Source organism: Mytilus edulis, chromosome 2 (assembly GCF_963676685.1).
Source record: "Mytilus edulis chromosome 2, xbMytEdul2.2, whole genome shotgun sequence".
Classification (NCBI taxonomy): domain Eukaryota; kingdom Metazoa; phylum Mollusca; class Bivalvia; order Mytilida; family Mytilidae; genus Mytilus; species Mytilus edulis.
The window spans coordinates 47368489-47391196 of NC_092345.1; the positions used below are offsets into that span (position 1 = coordinate 47368489).

The window sequence follows — 22708 nt, forward strand, 5'->3', positions numbered from 1 at the left end:
GCCTATGAGCAAGTGTCTTTTATTTGATGATTTTTTTTTCTTTTCAAGAAAGTCGCATGTGAATGTTTACATTACATTTTTTTAAGTTAGTTCAAATGAGCAAACACATGCAGCAACCATGACTGCACTTTCTCTACGTGAATATTGACGATGAGCGATGTGTACACATATATGCGTTTCAATGAATGTGCTGTGTATGCCATCCGTGAAGATATCAGTATAGCTCAATGTTTCATCGAACCCTGAATCCGTACTACTTCTTGTCACTTGGCAAATATCTACTTGAAGTACGTACGTAATTATGTGTATATCATATGGATTTTTCAATGTTTCACACAATATATGATTCTTGGAGCAGAGTTCTTTTGATTATATTTGTGCATTTAATCTATATAGAAAATCCTTAGTAAAACCTTGTGTAAGTAGATAATTTCTAATAATGTCTAATAATGACCATATCAATGATAATTCATATCAACACAAAAAGCTATATATGCTGTCATCACTATGTTTTTAAAAAGGACTTGCTTCTTACAAATGTTGATTATATAATATTGGATCTATACTGGCATATCTGTTTTTAGACAAACACAGCATGGATTCCAAGTCAAAGTCCAGTGATCATCAACAGAACAATTGAAATAAGGCCATCAGTAACCCTAGAAATACATGCAGGTGTATCTGTTATCTTTACTAAACCTGATGCAGGAATACAGATATTTGGTAAATATTTAAATGCTAATGCAATAGGTATCGCTCTTTCACTATATCAGTTCGCCAATTTGTTTTTGTCTTTTAAAATGCACAGTTTGAATTCATCTCTCTGTTTGATTAACTATTGAAAAATATAAGCCGAACCTACTTACATGAAAATTTGTTAGTTATAATGACGCAAGTGCAATGTAATTAATAAAAAAAATATTCCAACCATCCATTTCCATCAAATATGCTTTCTTTTTATATCTGAAGGTTGGAACACATGAACACCTAGTTAAATGTATCGGTACCACTAATTAACGGAAGTTTGACTTGAATACGATAACTTTAATAATTCTAACGGTTTATTAATATCTTTGATCTAAACATAATTGCATGGTTAAAATTTTGAGATGAGAGCTGAAATATCTTTTTTAGTTGCGATCAAATTTTGTAAAAAAAATATGTCAAAGGGTGTTAATCTTAATTATAAAATGTCTTTAATTCTAGTAAATCATCTCTGATATTAGTACTTCGTGCAGTAATAATATAACTAGAGCAAAATAATATTCAAATAACAAGTACACAATTATTTTTTGATGGAAAACAAAACTATTGTTACTCAATAAACCGTATTTAATATCTGTTGTTAATAACTTATTACTCATGAGACATCATATAGTTAGTATTATCACAGAAATGTGTACTTACATGTGAGAGACGAAAGTTGCCACATGCGGAGGAGGATCTACTTACCCGTACGAGGTATCTGAAGTGAACCCTGGTTTTAAAGGAGTTCATGTTGATGTAGTCTTTGCTTTTTTTCTATGTTGTGTTTATAAACTGTTGTTCGTCTTTTTGTCGTTTTTTTGTTTGTTTTCTATCATGGGATTGTCAGTTTGTCTTTGACTTATGAGCTTAACCCAAGTCAGGAGCCTGTAATTCAGTGGTTGTCGTTTATGTGTTACATATTTTCGTTCATTTTTTTTTAAAATAAATAAGGCCGTTAGTTTTCTCGTTTGAATTGTTTTACATTGTCTTATCGGGGCCTATTATAGCTGACTATGCGGTATGGGCTTTGCTCATTGTTGAAGGCCGTACGGTGACCTATAGTTGTTAATGTCTGTGTCATTTTGGTCTTTTGTGGATAGTTGTCTCATTGGCAATTATACCACATCTTCTTTTTTTATAGTGAAGTCGATTCACTGGAATTTGCATTTTGATGGTAAACATACTTTTTATTGCACTACATTTGCTTCATTCTGGCGACCTTTCACTGATGCAAAGGGTTATGATCTTTCATCAGTTGATCAGTTTGAAGAGATTGATATGAACTATAACTTAGAAAATATATTTGTCGACATATTTGGCAGGTCACACGTGTTTATTGTGTTTAGCACTCCTTTTTTTTAAAACTTTTTTTCACATTGTTTTTCATCGTAAGGCGTGTAACAACGTTCTATTTCTTTACATGAAATCATACGCAGTCTACAACATTTGTATATTCCGTAAGGACATATTATGGTATGTTGTACTCAGTCTGTCCATTCATCTGTCTGTTTGCAGCACGTTGTGTTTTGATCTGTCACTGAAGTGTTATGGGGCTAGAACTATTACATTTATGTCACCTTTTCTCATATCACACACTTACCCGAGTTGGCTTAGATCCATGTACTGAAAACTACACACTTTTGTTGGGATTAATGAGAAAAAAAATCGATTTCGAAATATTTTTAATTTGTCGTTCAATTGACATAAGACCCTTATTGTCAAATTTCAAGCATTTTGTCCACATATTCCCTAGAGTAAACTTACATTTTAATGTAGATTGATTTACTAAAATCGTTACAATATTATCAGAACGGATTAAAGGAAACCCCTTGATGATTTAGAACTTTTTTCTCGTTTATTGTTCCAAAAATTTCAGAATTTAATCTGTCAGTTTTTTTTTCACAACTTCTACACTAACTTGAGTATGATTCGGTTGATTTACTTGAAACTAGACACAATTGTTGTTGAAATCGGTAAAAGTAAGGTATCGTTTTTGATTATCTTCTGATTTTTTTAATCCAAAGCGTTGGGATTTAATGTTATTTTTCACATGTAGCACTTACTCTCCGACACTTGGATCGAATTACTCATGCTACTACAAACTTAGGCTGTTGTTGGTATTCATGAATGAAGGATCACTTTCGATTTTTAAAAATCTTCTGATTGATGTTCAAGAGTTAAAAGACTTTATATTTTAAACATTATTAAACATCCTATGATATCCTCATGCAACTTATTCTATAGGGCCATTTTACAGACTTCTGTTTAAAACCCCTCTTAATGTGTTTTTTTTACAACAATTTCAATATGCAAACATGGTGTGTCTTGCTCTCTTGGCACAACTGTTTATTGTTAGTAGTTTGCTTTGCGTATTTTGATTCTTTCAACCATTGACGAGTTTTACAATCTGTGGCCGAAATGCCCAATGAAGTGAAGTGATTTGAAGCTAAAAAGGTTATTTCTTGAACCAGTAGTTCTATCAGACGAGTTGAGAGATCAGTATTTAAAGGAATCGGTTCTTTAGCATAAAAAAAGTAAAATATTAAACAAAAATACTTAACTACAAGAAAAATTCAAAACGGAAAGTCATTTATAAAATGGCAAATTAAAAAGCACAAAAACATCTAACGAATGGAGAACAACGGTTATATTCCTGATTTGGTACAGGCATTTCCTTATGTAAAAAAAGGTTGGATTAAATCTTGTTTTTATGGCTAGCTAAACTTCTCACTTGTATGACAGTCGTGTAGAATTCCATTATATTGAGAACAATGTGTGAGCAAAACAAACACACATAATAGAAAAAATCGACAAAAATCGGGGTACAGCAGTCAACAAGTACATTAGCAAAAATGAAGTAAAGAATTCAAAATTGACCATACCACAATTACACAATGGCGGGATTTATAAGCACCGATCCACGTCATAGGAATATAATCAAAATTGGATAAACAGTAAGATTAAACATATATAAGGACAAAAAAGGGAAGACTTTAACACGTCATCAATATGAAAAACAACGTTAGCACTGAAAATCTATACTTGAAGACCATCATGTATTATTTGTAAAGTTGATACGGAATATTTATCAACAAAGTCTTGATGTCTTCCAAAGAACTTGTTTAGAAACAGGACGAATTTTTCTTTGACAAACCTTGGGAATTTGATTTTAATGGCAACCCAGGAGTAAAGAACTATAATGTATTTTCCTTAATAATGTAATTCTTGTACTACGTACACACGATGTTTTTTTAATTTTAATAGTTTAAAGACTAAAATAGCCGGAATGCTCTAAATAATTTTTAACAATTAGAAAGTTTACAATACTTTAAAAATGAGATAAAAATCCTGCAACAGTTCTATAATAGCATGTGCACAATTCCTGACAAGTTTGAGGGATCTGGGTTTCAAAATGAAAGATAAATTGTTTACAGAAAACTAGTTTCTTTCTTAAATTTAGCTGACAAATTACCGAGTTTCTTAGAGAAATTGAGACAAAAGTCTTAAAAAACTATCATAAAAGTAGGTGCACTATTTCAACATATGTGGAGTCTTTCCTGTGAGGTTTTAGGGGTCAGGGTTGAAAACTGTAGGAAAATATGATAACACAAATTAGGAACTTACATTTTAGTTCATCCCCACCTGCCTGTTCGTCCACCTAACACCACCATACGATAATATGAAAATAAGAAGATAAGGTATGATTGCCAATAAAGCAACTCTCCACCACACACCAAATGATTTAAGTTAACACTTTATAAAGGTCACCGTACGGCCGTCAACCATGAGAAAAAAACAATATCGAATAATAAGCTATAAAAGACCCCGAACGTAGAAGGGTAAAACAATTCAAACCAAAATAACTGCTTGACTTCTGAATAAACAATACAAAAGGCATATGATATATAGTTTTTATTATATATAGTATTAAATGTATATTAAGATCCATTTTGTTACATCTTGTGATCAATTTTATTTGGCAACCGTCAATGCCGGCAGTCAGCATGGTTACAGAACATCAGTTGTTCGACCTGTTAGTCAAATGCGTTTTGTTCAAATATACTTTTTCACTTTTTTGGTCTTTTGGAAAATGTTGTTTGTGCTGTTTTTAGACCCCTCTACAATGAAATTTGTTTTACATGCACACGTAACATTGCGGGTTTTATCCAACGCAATCATAGGTTTGAACGTAGTTTTTAATTTAGACTTGTTTATATATATATGAAGCCCAGGTGGTCGTGTGGTCTAGCGCGCCGGTTACAGTGCAAGATGTAAACATGGATCTTTATACTACTAGTACTTTAATACCAAACAGAAAACAATGAAGTTGTGGCAAAGACGGTAAACCACAAACATGAGGTGCTTAAATTTATAACACCATTTTCGGATGTCGTCAATTAATATCTCTTCAGTGATATTAGGGTGGAAAAAAGTTTTTGGAAGGCCATATAATTTACCTCAATTTAGAATAGACTCTTGAATTTTAAAGAGGTGAAATATATAAGATTGAGAACGGAAATGGGGAATGTGTCAAAGATACAACACCCGACCAAAGAGTAAATAACAGCCGAAGGCCTCCAATGGGTCTTCAATGCAGCGTGAAGATCACAAACACTGTGGCGTGATTCAGCTGGCCTCTAAACAAAAATGTATACTAATTCAGTAATAATGGACGTCGTACTAAACTAAATATATAAAAGAAACTAAATATATAAAAGAAACTAAATATATAAAAGACACTAAATATATAAAAGAAACTAAATATATAAAAGAAATTAAATATATAAAAGAAACTAAATATATAAAAGAAACTAAATATATAAAAGAAACTAAATATATAAAAGAAACTAAAAATATAAAAGAAACTAAATATATAAAAGAAACTAAATATATAAAAGAAACTAAAATTAAAATCATACAAGACTAACAAAGGCCAGAGGCTTCTGACTTGGGACAGGCGCCCTATCATATATGTATACCCCTGGCCAATGTAGAAAAAACAAACACAAAGCAAAACGTTATATATATGAAATAGTTCCTTGAGTTAATAATTTAACAGTAATAGACAAAGATTGCGTTCATTGAAATCCATAACTTCACTACAGACACGGGCAAAGCGTACGAGTTAAAATTCACGAAATACATGTGTACGTAGCAAATTTAAACAACCGTACAAAAAAAGAAAATATCAAAAGGGAACAAAAATCGTCCCTTTTGTTAATTTTAGCACTGAAATACCTAAATATAGAAAAGGATAGCATTTCCTGGTAATATTTGAAGTGTTTAAGTAAGATCCGTTGGGTAAATTTTGGCAGTAAATTTAGGGAATTTTTGATTATTTAACAGAAATATCCTTATGATAACGGTACATGTTTTGAATTTATATGGAAGTTAGGCTGTTCTTTTCTTAGTATGACCATAAACATTAAAGTATGTTGTCAAGGAAAAAAAATAAACGTTAAACATCTCATTTCACATGACCAGTAAGCATATATTTATAGATTATCGTTGGTCATCTCAACGAGATTGAATTTCTCGCTTGAGCTGGTACAGCAAGGGGTACAATCAAAATCACGTGATGAATATACACACACTTGAAGTTACAGTCGAACTCGCCGCTTGAAAGGTTAGTAGTTGCGTTTTCTTGTTTATATCAATTAAATTTTGGTTGATAAGTTGGCACACCGAATGTCGGATAGTATATAGTTTTAACATACACAATTGTTTTGCTAGAAACCGTGCAGTTATTGCAAACACTTCGACACAGTTATTTTGGAACTGTGTCGAATTGTTAGCATTAACTGCACGCTTTCCAGCAAGGATAATTGTGTATTTCAAAACTAGATAGTATCCGACATTCGGTGCACTACCTTATATATTAAATTTTATTGATATAAACAAGTAAATACGACTACTTACCTTTCAAACGGTCTGCTCGACTGTTACTTCCGATGAGTGTATATCCATCACGTGATTTTGATTGTACCCCTTGAGCGAAAGTGAGAAAAGCAATCGAGTTGAGATGCCCAATGATAATCTGTTTATCGCTATTTTACCTATGACGATGTTGTTAATTTCATGTCAATTTCGTTAGCAACGCCACGTGACCTCCTTAGTTTCTAGCGAGAAGCATGATATGAAAATTATCACATAAAAAAAGATCAAAGGAAAAATGCACAACATAGCGATAAAGCATATTATTATCAACCTTCTCATTACAGAAAAAACGCTTTGTGCGATTTGCAACAAGTGAATTGGGAATCGGTTTTTCAACGAGAATTTAATTAAAAAAGAAACATTTTGTTTGATAAGATTGTGTAGAAGTGTAAATAGTTGAAAAGTCAAAATTGTAAACAAAATTAAAAGTGCCATCAAAGGCACACTATTTATCTAAACATTTAATTCATTTTTGCACTCCTAAAATTAATTCCACTATTTTCATATGCTTTATATCAAAAGTTAATGTAAAATGGAACATATTCATTACAGATTACGACGGATATGTTCCATTTTTCGTAACTACAATCTCGTCCCATCCACCGAATTTGACGTACCGAATGACATATATAAGTTGTACTTACATGAGCAACACGACGGATGCCACATTTGGATCAGGATATGTTTACCCTTTTGGAGTACCTGAGATCACTCCCAGTTCTTGGTTGGGTTCGTGTTGCCCAGTCTTTTGGGTTTCTATGATGTTTTGTGTGTTGTTGTTTGTCTGTTTGGCTTTTTCTTTTATTGGCCATGATGTGGTCAGTTTGTTTTTGACTTGTGAGTTTGAATGTACCTCTGATATTTTTTTGCTTCTCTCTAAATGATAATTTATGTTATAGTAGTAAAAAACTAGTAATAAGCATTTTAGTTGTAAATTAGTTTAAATGAAAGGATATCATTGTTTGAAGTCTAGGTAACCAATACATAGCTTGAAACAAAGTGATGACAATATATTTTGTAAATATCGATAGTTGATATAACTATATAACAATAAATTATTATTCCAGTGATAATTATACATTTATAACAATGTTTTTTTTTTATCAATATTTTACTAAATAACAATAAATTATTATTCCGGTGATAATTATACATTAAATTTTATATAATGGTTTTTATTTGATGAATATTTTACGAGCTATGATCTATATGATAACTCGGCGACCTTTTCGTATGCAATTGTTTGCTATGTCACTAGAAAATATCTGTCTTTTGCTTTTAATGTTTTAATTTTTCAGATTCAAAATCTGCTTCCCCACTTCCTGCAAAATGGGATGCACTTGCTATCACTGTGATTAAAGATAAGAAACAGCATTCAATTTTATACTGCAGAACCTGTGATTGGTGTTCTCCTTCTCCATGTGAATGTAGCAATTTAATATATTTTATATGTTTTAAGGCTCATTGGTAACGAAAGGAATTCCAGGATTAACAACAATGTTCAGTTCAGATTATCCTGTTACAAGCTTGAAGAACAAGTGGAAAGGTATAGAAGTTGAACCAGGAGGTAATTATGCTACAGTTTCAACTTTCTTTAATATAGGTGAAGATAGAATAAATTGTGGATGAAAACACTCATTTTGTTTATAACTTATCACAGGACAGAAAAGCACTTCACAAATCATGTTGATCAGGATGAATGAAACTAAATTAAGAATGTCATTTTTTTTTAAACTAATATATTGATAAATCAATTATCTTTAGATATATGAATTATGTCTTGAACTATTGAAGTAAAAACAAATATGTCTTAATATTTTTACTTTCCTTGTGTACTTGTGAAGTTAAAAGGGAACTATAGGTTAACACCTTGTCTATCTGTCTGTTAGTCCAAATAGTCATGCAATCAAAAATAAAAGATTAAGTTGTGAAATAGAAAATTGTTTGAAAATTTCATGCACATTCCCTTTATCTCACCAGGCTCGTGGGGCCAATGCGCTATCCTTATCACTTGGCATCCATAGTCTGTCGTAGGGATTCGTCGTTGTCCGTCGGGGTCCGTTAACATCTGACCTTCTTGGCTGTAATCATAATTTCAGTATATAGTTGTAAAAAACTTTGTCTTAGGAACCTGCCTGCTAACCCACACGGCTGTGTTGCTACTAAAAAAGCTTAAGTTCTGACAAATCTGACACTGGCAAAATATTGCGATGATATCTACCTTCTGTCCGTTTACCTCAAATCTGTCAGACTTCTTCTATAGGAGTTACTTCTTTTGAATAACGAATTTAACCATTCTTTTTTACTTTTTGTCTAGAATCTTGAATAATTTAATAGATAGAGAGATACTTTAACATGTTTAAAAAAAAATACCAACATGACAAGATCTACAAGTCAACATGGACCAAATCATTAGTCGACTTTTTAAAAGAGTTATTGCCCTATAATCACGATTTTTAAAATGTTTTGCGATTTTGGCTTTCATTCTGAAAACTTGAAAATAGATAAATTGAAACTTAATTAACAAAAACGGTCAAAATTACAAGATCGACAAATAAGTTAAATGGCCGAAATCGTCAGTGGATCGGACTCCTTATAAGAGCTATTGACCTTGAATGACGATTTGACAAATTTCTGTGCCATTGCCTTTTATTTTGAATATTTTACCATCAATTCAAGTACTGCAAATATGTCCGTATAGATGAAATTGTCAGTTGTTATCAAATGATAGGCATTGTCCTTAAATGACTATTTTTTTTTGCGTTTTGGGCAAAGACTTTAACATGTATAAACGACAAAAATGTTTAACATAGATCAATCTTGGGTAAACGAAGAGGATGTCAACTGTATTAAACTCCACGAAAATTGTATAAAGGGGTGTTATTTACAGAATTTACTGATTGAGTTTGAGTTTTCATCTAGATGAGGGACTTTTGCAGATTTTATGGCGTTAAGACATAGCAAAATCCCTGAAAGTTTCAAATTCACAATGGAACAAAACAATAATTACTTGGTGGTTTGGATAAGCTCACATCGTCGAAACTATTCATATATTGAAATGAAATTTCGAAACGGGTTAATAATTAGGATAGAAATTCACAACTGTCTCAGAACCACTCTTTCTCAGTATGAAAATGACATTCACTGGAAGTCTTTCTCAGTTGAATACCATCTTGATCCATATGAGTTTACTTGCGTCAACCGAATCGGATGTTCATTGTCTTCGTATATGTTTTCCAAGATTATATCATCAGAACTTCGAAAAAACTTACTTCAACCAAACATGAGGGAAATTATTCTTAGGAAATAAGTAGGTTTCTGGTTTTTATACGCCCGTCAAAATGTTTACGGAACATATTATGGTATACAAATGTCCGGTGTCAGTCCGTCCGTCCGTCCGTCTGTCCGTTTATCTGGCGTAAACATGTCGCACCGTAACTTGAGAACGACTTATCAAAATTTCATGAAACTTATTATAGTTGTTTCTTATGATGGTCAAATGATCTGTATGCTTTTTGGTGAAAATAAGATTAAAACTTTTTGAGTTACGGCACTTTGTAACTAAAACAGGGGTGTGTTTTTTTTCACATGTCACACCGTATCTCATAAACTATTCTTGATTATGGCTTAAAATTTTAAACACTTTTTATTTATATTAATCTTAATATCTGTATACTTTTTGGTGATGATTTGAAATTTGATTTTTTGAGTTATTGAGTATTTTGTAAAAAAGGGGGAGGTTTTTTTACATGTCGCACCATATCTCAAAAACAATTTATGACTATTGCTTAAAACGTTACACATGTCTTTGTTTTATTAATCTAAAGATCTGTATACTTTTTGGTGATGATTCAAAATTTCATTTTTGAGTTATTGAGTATTTTGAAAGATTTTTTTTTTTACATGTTGTGCCGTATCTCAAAAACAATTTATGATTATTGCTTAAAACTTTACACACTTCTTTGTTATATTAATCTAAAGATCTGTATACTTTTTAGTGATGATTTAAAACTTTATTTTGGAGTAATTGAGTATTTTGTTAAACAGGGGAGGGTTTTTTTACATGTCGCGCCGTATCTCAAAAATAATTTATGATTATTGCTTAAAACTTTACACACTTCTTTGTTATATTAATCTAAAGATCTGTATACTTTTTGTTTTGATTCAAAATTTTATTTTAGTGATATTTAGTTTTTGTAAAAATAAAAAACAGGTTTGGGGGTTTTACATGTCCCGCCGTGTCTCAAAAACAATATATGGTTATTGCTTAAAACTTTCTCAGAAACTATTTATGATTATTGCATAAAACTTCCATGCACACAGGACGTCGGGCGTATCATGCGCTCATGGCGCAGCTGTTTATTTGAATTCATTCAACAAGCATGGCTTGAAATAGAATATAAGGGTAAAACGCACTAATTGACCTTTATCTTGAAAACTAAGGAAAATATGACTGGAGAAAATGCTCAGAATTGGAATATTGATCAAATTTCTGGTTGCACCAAAGATGACTCCTATTATGAGTAACATGTATTAACCTTAATCAAATGACAATAGTTTGCTATTTTTCATATTTCTGCCTACATACTATTTAAACTATATTATCGAAAGAAACTGCTAGAAGCAAAACAAAACGTCATTACAAATCTATCAACATTGTTAATAACTAGAACCATTTGATGACTCCTGAAAAATGTTATGGTCCATAAATGATAAATTTAAACAAAAAAATATAACAAAAATACTCCAAGCCAAATTAAAAAAGGTTGATGGTTTTACCAATTATCCCAATAATTATAACAGATAGAAATATACTGTAAGTAGCAAAATCTTCAACAATATAGGATATACAAAAAAAAAACCAGTGTCACCAAATTGTAGGACGTCTCTTTTAAAAGGAGTTATTATCTTGAAATGAAGTTTTTTTTTTACAAATTTTCATGAAACTAAGAAATAAAGATAAATACAGTAAACAGCAAAACTGATCATGCAATACAGAATATACAAAAAATGACTGAACCATTTGATAACGCTTTCAGAAGTTATTGCCCGAAAATAACATAATTTATTGCAATAAAGAGAAAAACTACTATCAAAACGGAATATTTTTACCATGAGAACAATTCATGCTAGTAGGAGCCTCTTGTGTTTATACTATAATAATTGATGATCGGATTTTTTTTCTGCTCATGTTTTGGTGGCAATGTTTTACTGATCCTGACCTTATAAACAATCTACACAGCATAATTGTTGTGTATATATTAAAAAGTGAGATGATTCATTTGTTGTTTTTTATTTTAAATATGTTTCATATGTTCCCATCTGTTCACTTTCATAAATATAAAATATCTTTTTTAATAGGTGAACTGTGGTGTTCGTTTTCATGTTATTTTTTCTGCAGTAACACTGTTTATAAATATCAACTTTAGTTGTATTTGAGTAGATTGACCCAGACTTATGAATTTTATGACAATGCTTGAATCAGCTATGAAATGTTATTTATTTATTTGGTATATTAATGCAATGGAAAGGACATAGAGTTATACCAATATACTCAATCTATTGTTAAACAGTTATAGTGGATGTTTTGGTAATTCGTGATTGAGTAGAATCTGACAAAATTAAGTATTCAATGTTTCTTTTTTTTGTCTATAAATTTTTAAATGATGTTATCTTCAATGTTTTAGAATAAGGTATAAAATTCATGTTTAGCATTTTCATTCAATTGGGTTAAAGATATGTCGAAGGTAAAGAGACCTTAAGTAGTTGTGACAAATATGTGAACCAAGCTTTACTTGTGAACAATACATTTACACATTTACTTTTTATGATTCATCTTCCAGTGACAAAGCAAGTAAGGGGAATAACTCCCATCGTGAATTTTGTTGTGATTTATAAAATCTAACTGGTATTCAATGTAAAATGCTGTTACTTTAGTAAGAAAATTAGGTTTTTATAGTATCTATGTTAATCCGAATGAGGGAAACTTGTATTAAAATGTTGATGGTCATGTGAGGACGTACAATTGCTTACTTCCACTTCTTTTGGTCACTGGTTGGTAGTTGTCTAATGGGCAATATTTCCACATCTATTTTTAATATGGTTATTTTATGACTCCATCTTATTATGATTATTTTGTGACTCCATCTTATTATGACCATTAAAAAGTAAAATCACAAAAATACCGAACTCAGAGGAAAATCAATTTGGAAAGTCCATAATCACATGGCAAAATCAAAAAACAAAACGCATCAAAAACGAATGGACAAGAACTGTCATATTCCTGACTTGGTACAGGCATTTTCAAATGTAGAAAATGGTGGATTAAACCTGGTTCTATAGCGCTAACCCTCTCACTTTAATAACAGTCTCATCAAATTCCGTTACATTTACATGATGCGTTAAATAAACAGTCACAATCAATAAAATAGTCAAAATATGGGAACATCAGTCATCATCGTATAACAATTTAACAGGACACAACAACATCTACTATCTACGAACACATGGATTGATTTGAGTGTCTGACGTCAGAAAAATTATATACGTCACATAAATTTGTCGTTCAATGTGCATACAATAGTTATCCAAAGTACCTGGATTATAAACAATTTTAAATTTTACATAGACAATGAGCGCAGACAGGGTTAAAAATTCAAAAGTATGCAAGAATAAATTACAGAAATCAAACTAGTCCAAAAGTTATACATAGAATTTATGAGAATCCAAAACTTTTAAAGGGAACAATTTAACAGGACACAAAAACCTATCCACGAACACATGGATCTACTTGAGTGTCCGACGTCAGAAAAATTATATACGTCACATAAATTTGTCGTTCAATGTGCATACAAACAATTTTAAAATTTACATAGGCAATGTACGCATACAGGGTTAAAAAATCAAAAGTATGTAAGAATAAATTACAGAAATAGACCGAGATTCAAACTAGTCCAAAAATTATACATAGAATATATGAGAATCCAAAACTTTTTAAAGGGAACAATTTAACAGGACACAATAACATCTACTGTCTAAGAACACATGGATTGATTTGAGTGTCTGACGTTAGAAAAATTATATACGTCACATAAATTTGATGTTCAATGTGCATACAAACAATTTTAAAATTTTTTCATAGGCAATGTACGCATACAGAGTTAAAAAATCAAAAGTATGTAAGAATAAATTACAGAAATAGACCGAGATTCAAACTAGTTCAAAAGTTATACATAGAATTTATGAGAATCCAAAAATTGTCAATTCCACTACGCCATTGATTGATTTTGACGTTTGTGGTTCAACGTATAAAGTAATTCATAATAGAAATATATCATAATGACATATTATAGACAAATATCATACTGACGGGATCTTTTAAAGTACAGAGTCACGTTATAAGCACAAAAGAAATACAAAGAGTCACATATACAAAACAAATCACCAAAAAATGAAAGCCAATACAAACACATTGACGAGATGTATAAGTACCGAGCCACGTCAAACGGATATCACATAAAACCATTCAACAGTAAAAGTAAATGACTCCATCTTATTATGATTATTTTATGACATCTTATTTCAGGTACTTTAAATATAGCACATTCAGTTATAAGACAAGGAGACATATGTGTACAAGGAACCAGTGAAGACATGGATATAATTTTTGGCACTTTCTATTCATGTAATACTGCATTAAGAGTCAGTGAAGGCATTAATTTAACTGTAACAAAAGAAGAATTTATTCCGGAAACAACATTCAAAATCCGAAACTCAGAATTCATCTACAATCAATATGGAATACAGTTTCAAGGAACGACAGAAAAACCATCACTCTTCATACAAAAATGTAATATAAGTCTAAGTTCTGGATATGGGATACAGATTGGTAATTGGTACAACAGAGCATTAAATGATGTTTTTTCACGTCTTTATATAGACATGTCTTCTATTGAACGTAACTCCAATCATGGTATATATTCAGGTTCAACGGGCCGTGCTAGTATTTTCGTTAATAACACCATCATTAAAGGCCATGCTGGATCAATTGGAATTTATTCCTATCGACGGTATGCAAGCTCTTACACAGAAAATATCACTATTATGAACTCCGAGTTATCTAACAATAGATTACAATCAGTTTATATGGACTGTTATACTTGTTACTATTCCGTCCTTACGATTATCAACACAACATTTGAAAGTAATTTTTATGGATCATCTGTTGAGGTATATCATTCAGGGGAGGTAAGCATCAGTATAATTGGCAACAGTTTCCACAACTGTCGTGGCAACTATCCAGTAATAAGAATCAGGAAAGTAGGACACCAATCAGATTTGAAGGTATTTGATAATACATTCAGGAACTCGTATGCTGTAGTATCCGTTAATGGACCTGACAGTATTATGCCAATCAATATCCAAGGAAATGTATTTATGAACAATACCCAAGTGTCAAGTAATAGCAAAGCTTCCCTTATAACAATATCTAATGCTAGATTGAATTTTACCAGAAATACTGTGCAAAGATGCTTGATGCATTCTCTTGTAGACATTAAAGATGGAGTTGAACACATTCTCTCTCAAAATAAATTTATTGACAACCTTTTAACGCCATGTTACATCAAGGTTGAAAGTATATTCAACAGAACTCATGCAATTTCAGCCAGTTATAATTTTTGGGGTCACACAGACACAGATACTATCAAGTCAAAGATTTGTGACTTTTTTGTTGACTCGAGAGCAGCGCTGGTAACTGTAGAACAGTTTTATATAGACATCATAATGCTTTCAACGCTAAACATATCTAATGCTTTTGAATTTATTCAACAATCAGACGAAAATGTATACATAGTTGAAGGTATTTTTAATAGTTCAGTTCCCCTGCTTTTTCCAGAGGATAGTACATTTATTGTAAACAGAAGTATACTAATTGCAGAACATGGAGATGTACAGATATCCAAAGCATCCTTTAAGTTCAGTCAGGACAGAGGAATAAGAAGTTATGGTATGCTATACAATTATTGATATGGATAGTTCTACTTTTTATTTTGATCTCATCCGACGAAAAAGGCCATGTGACTTTTTGACATGCATTTGCAACCGGTAAAAACTTTGTCAAAGATAATTTTCCCTGAAACCAGTGGACCGTTTCCAGCCAAATTTGTGCTGTATGATCTTTAAGGCATCTAGTATACTGTTTTTTTTTAATTCTTGTCCATCAAAAAATGCGTGTTTTGGCTAAAATCTTAAAACATAAATCAGTTAAAGCAACACTGATTTAATCAAAATGATTGGCATGTTCAGATTTATCTGCCACAAAATTTTCAGACCTATCATACATCCCTGTTTTGAGTTCTTGCCCCGCGAAATATTAAATTGAAAGAAATTTCTGTGTTTTGGAGTATTATCTTGAAAACGTTTATGATAAAGATAAATGTTAAACAACAAAATTAAAGCAAACTTACAAAAATATGTTAGGAGTACATACAAGACTTTATGGTGAAGGCTTTGGATATAATGTCACCGTCAGATGGATATGTAAGATGTTCCAATTATAAAGCAAGACAACAGTTACAAAATAAATAAATTAAAATAGGAAGACCTACTTCATTAAGAGTTGATGGTCCAAAAGCAACTATTAAGGTTTTTTTTAGCTGTTTGATAAACGGTCCAATTATTTTACATCACATTGGATTTGTTTTAGATTATATCTGCTTATATTAATATGATACATTTTATATTTTTCAAGATGTACTGAGTGCGGCAGCCATTTTGAATATTTGCAGAAAATAAAATTTGCCATTTGAAACTTTACCATGATACTGTCTATGTTATATAATTTTGCAGGAAAGTTAGAAATTACAAATTCTGAACTACAGGGCCGAGACTTTAAATGGACTGGGTTTCACATATACGAAAAAGGTAAGAAACAGTGTCATATTCTATAATTTGTGCATCATTCTTTTAAATATGTATATTGGACTTATCGTTTGAGGTTTATTTTTCGCGAATATAATACCTGCATAAATTTTTCTTCATATTCTTGGATTTCTGACGTAAAAAAGTTTTAAAATTTTATACTATTAATTAAGTCTCTTGTGATGAATGATCGATCACTAAAACGCGCACATTTGACTAAGATCTTGTTTTCATAAGAATAAACTCGGCTTATCATTCATATTGACAAAAAATGTAGCAGTGACATATTCATTAAGGGCATTATTTGTCAAATTCATGATAATCGATTTGACTGAAATTCTCATATTTGATTTATAACATATTTAAACGTTTATATAAAAAATCAAAAAGTAAAAAAAATAAAAATTATGCAATGCATTAACTCGTTATAATGTATCATATTTTCGTGCGTATACTAGACTAGACACCATCTCATTACCAATCGAGATATCATACGAAGACTGTCGATGGTCCAGATATAAACATACATATCAATAGACATGCACGTACTTATTGTGTCATAACGATTCGCCTGAGTCTATTTAATTCATGTTAAGCTGGGGTCACACATTCACGATCTTTACTGCTGTCCTTGACAGGACCATTCCCGATTACAATTTATTAAAAGTCTGATCAAGATCCTATGAATCGTGGATGGAAAATTACGACAACAATCAGATATTGTTCAGGAAGCGTCGATATTCAACCGTTTCCAAGCGACTTTATCCCGATAATCCCGTTCTAAATCCGATTCTCATCCGATTTGTATCTTTCGCCAGGTAAAATTCGACCGAATCTGTCACGACTGCGTCCCGATTCTACCGAATGTAATCCGACAGGATCAGATAGTGACAAGACAGTGAACCGACGCTGACGGAAATTAGCCGTTCGAAAACTGTCGGCATACTCAGGATGATCAGGTATTGTCGGAACGTAATCCTATCACGGTCCGCTCTATCGCATTGCAAACGGCTTTGTCTGGTCTCAGTCGTATTGTATTCTGTAATTGTCGGGACTCTGACGTGGGTATCATTGACGAATTTAGAATTAATAACGGGACTGTTTCGGAACGGTTTCGGCAAAAACGGTTCGCAATCGACAAGATCTGGATGCAATCTGAACTCAATCGGCAGAAAAACAGCAATGAAAAATTTCTCCAGATCATTCCCGTTCCACAGGACACCGTCCCGAATACACAGAACATTGTTAGGAATTCGATCCGATACAGCAGAATCTGTCACGACATAGGCACGATTGTAATCCGACTAGACAAAATCGGCTGAGTTTCCCCGAATGTAACCGGACGTACCTAACTGTCGGGGTGCTTTGCCGAACTATTCGGACCCTTCCCGACCAGTAGGAATCTGTTACGAACTAAAACGACTGCGTTCAGACAATAATAGGACATTCCAGATAATTGAGGATACTAATCCGACTTTTTCACTTTTCGTGTCGTACGAACGAGAGCAATAATCGGCAATGTGTGAACCCCGCATTAAAGACAGAACGAAATGTCAATCATCGTTTTTCCTACATGTGGATGATTTTATGTGATACAAATAAGTCAACAAAATGTTTTTTCATGATGAATCCAAAGTTCAATTTTATTATGTCAAAATAAAGAACATGTTTGCCAAGTACTTGATTTTAATAAGCAAATAAATTTCTCCTTTGAAACCTTTCGTCCTTAAATTTGTCTATGATTTTTTGACGAAATGCCTTTGCAGATATTTGAATACTTAATTCTCATCTTCGAAATTAAGTGCCGACTTTTTGTCATCATTTCCTGCAATATAAATTTGATCCCTGTGTTCATTACCATGGAAATTTCTCACTTTCAAATTCGGTCAGATTCTTTTAATTATGTTCCACTGCTTTGCAAATAAATGTTTCCCATTAGATAGTCTAACAGTTGTTCCTATTTATTATATTTTATGATAAATTGGAGTTCAAACTTTTTATCGTTACTTTTGTTGGCTAGTATATATGTAGTTTGTCTCAAATTTAGACCAACACATCTTCGCTAGCCAAGGGTTACGATCCACTCCCGCTCTCTTCACCCTTGGCGGATTGAGATAAAATTTCGGAGACACAAGGTAAGGATTTTTATTGGTTGCAGTCAAACCTCGCTGCATCCAATCAAAAAGCGCCTATAACATGATCACGTGTAAATGTAGAAAGTATTTGTAAACAATTACCACGTGTTTATTGTGCAACAAGTCTTTACATCCCTAAACATACGACTATTTTAAGTAACAACTTGAACGTTTTTAATCAACCAACAGAAATTCCTGTGTACGTTTCATGCACAAATGCATGAATGTTGACGTATATTTTCATTTCCGGCTTTACCAAGTGTGTAGAATCTAGACGCTACCGTGTTTTTACCTCCAAATTTAAGAGTTCAAGTGCTTACATTGGTCAAGAATAATATATTCGGAATGGGCGTGATTTTTATCTTCCGATAGATGGCGCAACATTGTTATCACAAATGTTGGCTCAATCCGCAAAGGGTGAAGAGAGCGGGAGTGGATCGTAACCTTTGGCTAGCGAAGATGAGACCAACAATGATTAATCTTTAAATTTTTCTTTAAATTTGCAAATTTGACAATCTATCATTGTTGGACTAAAGTTGAGACGAATTATAAAAACACACACATATGTATATATATATATATACAACTCGTCTAAACATCAACCCAACAATGTTAGATCTGTAAATTTGCTTTCGCAAATTTTTGGTTCTTCCCTCGCCGGGATTCGAACCTATGCTACTGTGATATCGTGACACCAAATCGCCTGCATTGCAGCCGTCCCGCTAGACCACACGACCACCTGGGCTCTCAAAAAAAGAGCTTTCGCTGGCCATGTGTTACCTTTCCACGTCAGTTTTAATCTAGCGGCGTACTACAGTACATGATATATAAGGCATGAAGATGTTATTGTTACAGATCAGCTAAATTATCTATAGTAAAGGATCCTACAAATTAATGTAAGATACAGTCACAGAAAATAATTATATTCATGAGTACGTCTGAGTCAGTGACAACCCTACAACAGATGTATCCATCGGATCGCCATCAACGATGGTGATACATGGCTGTGTACATAATGTATATACAACTCGTCTAAACATCAACCCAACAATGTTAGATCTGTAAATTTGCTTTCGCAAATTTTCGGTTCTTCCCTCGCCGGGATTCGAACCCATGCTACTGTGATATCGTGACACCAAATCGCCTGCACTGCAGCCGTCCTGCTAGACCACACGACCACCTGGGCTCTCAATTTTTATATATATATATGTGTGTGTATATATAATTCGTCTCAACTTAAGCCCAACAATGATACATTTGTATACTTGTTAAAAATTCTTAACAATGGAATGAATGTTATAATTACATGAACGATTAAATGAAATGCTTACTAGAAAATCAGACAGTTACTTCGACTTTGATTGTGATGTCCATTGTACACTTATGCGGAGGTACATAAGCTAGTTTGGTTATCTAAATAAATTTCTTTGAAAATCATGTATCATATTTTAACTTGTATTATTAATGTAGTCTGGGACTAATAAATAATGTATCTAATGGTCTTAGAATTACATACTTTGTTCCAATTTTTTGCTATAGGATTAAACCTCCAGAATGTTACATTAAGAGATGCAGAAATGTGTATAGAAGTTTTGAAGAGTTGTGATGTCAACATAGATAGTATAACAGTTTGGAATACAGATAATTTTCTCGTAGCTGATGAATTTATTGGAGAGCTAGATATATACTTCAGAAATAGTAACATTACTGTCAACAACGAAATGCTTAAAGTTGAATTCAGAAAATCTAATAGTATCGTCATAAGAGATAATAGCAGCATCTTTTCCAGTAAGATTGGAAAAATCTTTGAGATTTCTGAGCTACAAACACAAGATAGGATCACTAATATATCATTTGATTTATTTGGAAGTAATCTGAATTCATTTGGAACATACCGCTCTTCTCAAATTAATATTGATTCTTGTTCTGGGTATTTGAATTCACTAATAAGAAATTCGTCATTTTACTGTTCCTATGCCTATTCAAAGAACGTTTATATTAGAACCCAAGCTACTAATATTAACGTTACACAAAACGTTTTTAGAATGGCAGAAAAATCTTTTGATTTTCAATTGACTTGCAGCAAGAGTTCAAAATTAAGTACGGATTTAGAAAGAAATATCAATATTTTTCATAATTCATTTAATGGTTTGAGCCCAGGCTATGATATATATATATATGAACGGTACTCATTTGGTCAAATTCATTTCTTCCATGTGTATAATAATGTTTTTACACACAGTCCTTTGGCTATAAATCGGTATGGTATGTATTTGAACCTTTATCGTTCATATGCTCATCATTTGTTTGAAATAAAAGGCAACTATTTTACATCAGTAAAGAATTATGCTGTTTTTATATATGGAAATGTAGGTGTAACTTTCATCTCGGAGAATACGTTTCACCAAGGCATAGACTGTGTGAAAATAGATGTACATAATTCTGATTTAAATTTGACAATATCTGACAATTTGTTTGTTGAAAATGTTGGATCAACTGCCGTTTTAAATTTGTTACAACCGAATGTAAATGTTCCTCCTATTTTACTTCTTGGGAATATCTTTCAAAACAATCTAAACACCATATTACTGTTCAGATCACCAAATATGTTCATTTTCCATAACATTTTTGAGAATCCTAATGCTACATTCAATATCAAGATAAACTCAGCCGCTCAGTATCAAAATGAAATAGTAAACGCTTCTCTGAATTTTTGGGGAACGACTGATGTGAAGGAAATTGGTCAAAAGATTTATGATAATAATTATGATGACACACTCATGGATGTTTTGTTCAGACCATATCTTGGATCAAGAAATTTCTCTGATATCCAAAATAAAGAACCACCATTCATCAGCAGGACTGGAGAGGTTGGAGGTCGTGTAAATGGTGAACTTACATTAACAGTTGACAGAAGTCCATATACAGTGACAGCTAACATCGAAGTAGGAGAATTTGATACTCTTACTTTAGATCCTGGCGTAACATTATTGTTCAATAAAGATATGGGAATTAATGTTGTGGGTAAGAATCTAAGAGTTTTAAAAAACAGTAGTTAATTATAAATTACATTTTTAAATTTTCATTGATGGTATTAAATTTCACATATGAAATCTTAAAACAAAATTTGGATGCGGATGCAGAAAAACATCTCATGGAAAACTAAGATATAATAGATAGTAAAATAAACATTGCTTGTATTGTTGCTCTTCATTCAGTTGCAAAAAGATTTAAAACAAAAATAGATAAAACAAACATTAGAAGAAAATTCTTGAAAAATATATCCCATGGTTCCATCTTTTTCCCAACATGGCTACCAAAAGGGCTAGGAGAAATATGTAAAAAAATCGCTAATATTTGGAAGATTGTTATTGATAGAGTGGCCTGTTCCAATTGCAAAATGATTAGAATGCCAAGATCTTCCCTCTGTCCATTTTGGCCAAAATTTTCAGATGACTCCTTCTAGTAGTTATTACCCTAAATGACGTTTTTTTTTAATCAAATGCTTGGTCTACAAATAAGTAAAAAAGCTGAAATCATCAGTGTACTCATTCGTTTTGCTCATGTTAGTTAAATTCATTGGAGGTAAAATATTTATATTTCATTATATTTCATTGGGTATAGCGATGTAAAAACGATTATGACCCCTGTACAGTACTGCTTCACAGTACACTTTGAATCCGAAAAGAGCTTCTACTTTTAACAAATATATAAATAACAATACGGTATAAGTTTCGCGCATTGTTAAAGAATTTAAGGTAACCTGGAATTGTTCACATCTTTTTCCTTCGGTCTATGGCCAGTTGTCCTATTATTAATCATAGCAAATCTCCTTATCTAAATATGTCTATTTGTTCATTGATGTGTGGTGGGGCGGTTGTGTATGACATCAAATGTTGTTTCGTATTTTTAACTCATTCTGTACCATGTGTTTCCATGTAAACTGTAAACTGTCCTTATGAACAGAC

The 22708-nt window shown here is 32.2% G+C and overlaps 1 protein-coding gene across 1 annotated transcript in view; it reads left to right on the forward strand.

Annotated features, from left to right (window-relative positions):
* LOC139512306 (uncharacterized) overlaps positions 1-22708 on the forward strand; it is a 270683-nt gene that overhangs the window by 24530 nt on the left and 223445 nt on the right. The window contains exons 6-10 of the mRNA XM_071299813.1: positions 585-723; positions 8144-8251; positions 14270-15691; positions 16534-16608; positions 20280-21764. Coding sequence (XP_071155914.1) covers positions 585-723; positions 8144-8251; positions 14270-15691; positions 16534-16608; positions 20280-21764 — 3229 coding nt within the window. The remainder of the gene's footprint in view (positions 1-584; positions 724-8143; positions 8252-14269; positions 15692-16533; positions 16609-20279; positions 21765-22708) is intronic.